This window comes from Pteropus alecto, unplaced genomic scaffold, assembly GCF_000325575.1.
Source record: "Pteropus alecto unplaced genomic scaffold, ASM32557v1 scaffold20, whole genome shotgun sequence".
Lineage (NCBI taxonomy): Eukaryota > Metazoa > Chordata > Mammalia > Chiroptera > Pteropodidae > Pteropus > Pteropus alecto.
This window is the reverse complement of record NW_006436298.1, coordinates 21056993-21058560: the sequence shown is the minus strand read 5'-3', so window position 1 is coordinate 21058560 and position 1568 is coordinate 21056993. Positions and strand designations below refer to the sequence as shown.

At 35.4% G+C, this 1568-nt stretch overlaps 1 protein-coding gene across 1 annotated transcript in view; it reads right to left on the bottom strand.

The window, feature by feature from the left end:
• Positions 1–1568, bottom strand: part of ADGRV1 (adhesion G protein-coupled receptor V1) — a 469718-nt gene that overhangs the window by 303388 nt on the left and 164762 nt on the right. Inside the window, 1 exon segment of the mRNA XM_015590540.2 lies at positions 370–589. Coding sequence (XP_015446026.2) covers positions 370–589 — 220 coding nt within the window.

Here is a 1568-nt window from a genome sequence, read left to right as displayed (position 1 = left end):
CAAATAATTTTATTTTTATTTATTTGTTTATTGTTCTGAAAACCCTACTAGAACAGAGATGAGTTCTGTCTTATTCACCAGTGTGTTCTCAGTGCCCATAACATGAAAAGCATTTAACAAATACTTGTTGAATTAATGCATTTTATCAGAATCCATCATTTAATTTCTCAAGTGTTCCCTGAGGACAGCTGTATGCCTCATATTTTCATGTACCTCACAGGGCTTGGAAGCTATTTTATACCTACTAAGTAATTAAGAAACATTATTGTTTGTAAATAAATAAATGAACACATTTGATAAATAAGAAAATCTAACTCCAAATTCAACTATCAGAAATGATTTTTAAAACTATGAAAATAATAACTCTACCTGAATCTCTCCCAAGAGTCCTCCAGTCCGCTCCAGTACCAAGGATAAAATCAGTGTGGAATTCGGATTAGGAAGAGAAATTTCGCTTTGATTGAGAAATCTTACAACACCAAAAGGAGAGTCATTCTTGGCAATCGTGATTCTGCTCACTAGGTGGCGCCCAAGCACCGCTCCACCAGTAGCTCCAACAAGCAGAATTTCAATGGTCTCTGCAAATTCACTGCATAGCAAGAAGCAATTCTGTTAGTCTAAACATATTAAAATGCTTCTAAAATCCAAATAACTACTCATTTTCCAAATTGGTCATACATATTCAAGGCACAGTAGTCACACACCAAGTGAGAAGAAGAGGGTGCTCAGCTAGAAGCATGAATGATCAACTTCAATATTACATAATCTGGCTGTTATTAGACCCTCTTTGTAACTGCTTAATGCATTAAAATATTACACAATGATTCCACATTCTGATTCGATTTTTCAAATCTAAAGGGAACAAAAATTATTTCCTCTGAAAAAAGTGACATATACAATCACAATGGTCTCCCAATCCTTTTTTCCTTACCCCAGCATCCCTAAAAGTCCTCACTTGTTTCTCAATGAGCACATGTATAATCTAAAATTCTATTATCAGCGCAAAACATAGGTAAAAATTAAAACACAATATTCATGCTCTATGTAACATGCCCATATTACAGTAGTCCCCCTTGTTCAAGGTTATGCTTTACAAGGTTTCAGTTACCCGCGGTCAAACACAGTCCAAAAATATTATACGGAAAATTTCAGAAATAAACAATTAATAAGTTTTAAATTGCACGCTGTTCTGAGTAGCGTGATGAAATCTCCCACTGACCTGCTCCATCCACCCAAGACATTAATCATCCCTTTGTCTAGCATATGTATACACTACACACCTGCTAGGCACATAGTAGCTGTCTTGGTTATCAGATCAATTGTCCCAGTATCACGGCGCCTCTGTTTAAGTAACTTCTACAGTAGCTTAACACTAGGTCACAATGCCTATGTCATTTACCTCACTTCATCTCATCATGTAGGCATGGTATTGTCTCACATCATCACAAGAAGGATGAGTAGAGGGCAATAAGATATTTTGAGAGAAAGGCAGATCACATTCACATACTTATATTACAGTATATTGTTACAATTGTTCTATTTTATCATTAGTTATTGTTGATAATCTC